The 3,321-nt window shown below is 37.5% G+C and overlaps 1 protein-coding gene across 1 annotated transcript; it reads right to left on the reverse strand.

Annotated features, from left to right (window-relative positions):
• Positions 1-357: 357 nt before the first annotated feature.
• On the reverse strand, positions 358-1,611 carry LOC149214781 (uncharacterized). Its single transcript, XM_089390968.1, has one exon. The coding sequence runs from the start codon at positions 1,583-1,585 to the stop codon at positions 611-613; it is 975 nt and encodes a 324-aa protein (XP_089247094.1). The 5' UTR covers positions 1,586-1,611; the 3' UTR covers positions 358-610.
• Between the last annotated feature and the right edge of the window lie 1,710 nt (positions 1,612-3,321).

The raw sequence follows: 3,321 nt of genomic DNA on the forward strand, positions 1-3,321 counted from the left end.
GTACTAGAAGTTTTTGATGGCGTTGGATCCGTTTCCACCATAAAAAACACAATTCAAACAATGCCTCTACAAAAAAATTTGAAATTTTTTTACCCAAATTCCAAGCAATTCCACCATTAGAAACACAATTCAAACACTACCTTTACAAAAAAAATTCAAAATTCCAAACAATTCTTCCACCTCAATAGACACTCCAAAAAATACTACAAGCAAATAATTGATACATATCTATTACAACAAAGCATTATAAAACAACTGATACATATCTATTACAACAAAGCATTATAAAACAACAACAGAATGATATTGGGGGAGATAAAGGCCAAAATGCGTCTCTTATGGAAAAAAAAATGATGTAAAAATACTTTTTCCGGGTAAAGATCATGCAAAATTAATAAATAATTTGGTAGGTAAAGATCACGTTTTGGAGGTTTGTTCGATCATGAAAAGCTTCATCGAATTCCGACAATTATTTTTGCTATTAATATACAACAAGTACAGTTTTCGCAGGGAATTCTTTTACGGATCTATAAGAAACAAAAACGAGAGAGGGGCAAACCAAATGAAGCAGAAGTCGACTAGTGGAAGAATAGAGTATGTGTGTGCTTCTTCATCTTTTAAACTCTACTCCTTCCTGCGAGCTCTCGAGATCGATGGAACTCTGAGAACCGTCGCGAAAGTACTGCCTCTCCACACCATGACTGCTCATCTCCACAGCCGCGGCGCCCTTCTTGTCGCCCTCGATCTCAGGCTTTTGCCCCAGCGGCTGATACGCTGTTTTGTCTGCATAAATTCCGACTGTTCTTGCATACAAGATGACCGTCGATACGAGAATTATTGCCAGATACCAGTTGAATTGTAAGTTAGCGAGCGCCTTCGCCCGCATAGTTGCTTCCTGGGTAGCGCACTTGACAACATCGTGGCCCTCAGTGTGCACCATGTTGCAACCCTTGGGGATGAAGGCCGGGATCCAGAGCATGAACCCCATGTGGACGAACCACGCACCCTGAAACACCAATGAAGCAGAGCGCACCGTTGCCACCAGAAAGCTCTTGGGCAACGGAACCTCGAGCAGCGTCGCGGACAAAGTGACGATAACGATGAGCTGGAGAAGCCAGTGGTAGTGCCCCTCGGCGCCTACGTGGTCGGCTGAGTGAAGGTGGAAAAGCAGCAGCTCTTGGCTAAAGGCGAGCGCACCGATCACGTGCAGCGCTCCCGGCGGAACCGTGAGCTTACTGAGTCCCGCATATAAAGCCACGGAAGCGTAGATGAGGAAGAACAACGATATGGAGGAGTGCTCGAAGTTGTTGAGGTGCTCCGGCGGGATGCTCCAGTCGTCTGCCAACGGTTGGTGCCTTTCCGGTCCGATGAACAGCTCTGCCAAAATAGATAAACATGACCCCGCTATAATGGCAGCCAGCTCTAGGTACCTTAGCTTTTTCCCTCCAAATTTAACCGGGAACCATGGCCGTGTGTAGAAGTCCCATGGAGACCGCGCGTAGTTAGTGATGGTGTTGAAGAGATGCCAGAGGCCGATGAGCAGAAATCCTGTCCCTGGCAAGACATGACCGATGAAGGTACCCATGGATAAATTTACCTACGAAATCTGCAATTAACTTTAACAAAGAGTTAAGAATCATGGAAGACATTTATATGGGCGGGCTCTATAATTTGTAAAGGCGGGCTTCGGTCAGAGGTTGATGCGTAGCAGACACGTAGACTAGTGTTTTCGTAATCGCTGTCCTAGAACATTCCCGATATTCCTATGTTTAAATGCCGTGTCATCGTTTGCAATTATTTCAGGTCCACGAGATTTACCTTCTCCGACCGTTTGTTTCTGTGTACTGGCGAGTGCGGTTGGGAAACAAAACCATGAAAAATAGAGTACCCATTAAAAAATTCAATGGGCTCTGCTTAAATTTCAGATTGGTCATCGAGATTAAAATTCAAGGGGCTCAACTTAAGTTTGAGACTGATTATCAAAGTTCAAATTCCATGGGCTCTACTTAAACGCTATTCAATAGAATTTGATAATAACATAAAATTTTCACCGAATTTCTCTAGAACTTTCTACACAAAGATATTGCCTCTCCACTTGTGAAACAAAGTGGTTTACATGGTTAGGTGAATTATTTAGAGTGACTTAGTGATTTTTCAAATGACATTCAATAATGTATGCAGTCTATGCATTAGTGTATTTTTTCATGTATTACTTTGAGGAATTTAGTCTCTTGTTTTCATGCTTTGGTTGAGTTGTTGTGACTATGACACATTCGCTTCTTGAATAATTTAAGGTAGATGACTTTCACAATATAAAGCAAGGTGTTACTATAACTATCACTTATTGGGATTCAAAGGCTTCAATGAAGCTATACAACTTGCATCTCTAGTTTTTCTACAAAGCGATTGTTTTTCATTATAGTGAGTTTTGTAATCATTAGTGATGGTTGGTTAGCCATGTACCCTATCCCATCAAAGCAATCCAACAATTGGTTTAGGTGATCTATGATCAACATGTTTGTGGCACATTAGCTTTTTACTTACAAAGGTTGGTGTAACAATTGCACATTAGTTCCATTGTGATTGTGACCCTAACAGATTTGGCTCTTTCCCTACAAGGAAAAATGGTTTGTTAATGAGGGTTGTACAATAGTGGTTTTTAAGTGTGACATTGCATGTAGTTCACTTTGATTTTTGAATTTTTATTGAGGCTATGTGATTTATAATTTGATTTCTTCTCATATATCTTGATTTCACCTTCCTCCTTTAATTAATTCTTAACCATCCTCCTTCATCCTTCTTTCTTAAAATTCACTTTCAGATTTCTTCTCATATATCTTGATTTCACCTTCCTCCTTTAATTAATTCTTAACCATCCTCCTTCATCCTTCTTTCTTAAAATTCACTTTCAGATTTCTTCTCATATATCTTGATATCATTAATAACTCTCCTTAGTTAATTCATATAGTTAAACTTAAGTCAAATTAAAAAATTCACCTCTGGGATTATAGATGATACTGTAAGAATTTCTTACTATTCCTATATATCTAATTAATTAATTTGAAATTAATTATTTGAATATACAAATTTAATATAAAAAATATATAAGTAAATAAATAAATAAATAATAATAAATAATTAAATTAATAAATAATAAAATAATTTAAAATATGTAAATTAATTAGTTAACAATATAATTAAACCTATAAAAGATAAACCCTTCCCTCCTATGTAATTAATCTCAATAAGAATTCAATCAATTAATTAAAAATAATAATCTAATAATAATAATATATATAAATGATATTATTAAAGGAATAT

This window comes from Pinus tabuliformis, chromosome 1_1, assembly GCF_031772625.1.
Source record: "Pinus tabuliformis cultivar Carrire ecotype Pingquan chromosome 1_1, CPIR1, whole genome shotgun sequence".
In the NCBI taxonomy this organism is placed as follows: domain Eukaryota; kingdom Viridiplantae; phylum Streptophyta; class Pinopsida; order Pinales; family Pinaceae; genus Pinus; species Pinus tabuliformis.

What these genes read in the sequence shown, in the direction of transcription:
- LOC149214781 (XM_089390968.1), bottom strand. Translation starts at nt 1,585, where the DNA reads ATGGGTACCTTCATCGGTCATGTCTTGCCAGGGACAGGATTTCTGCTC.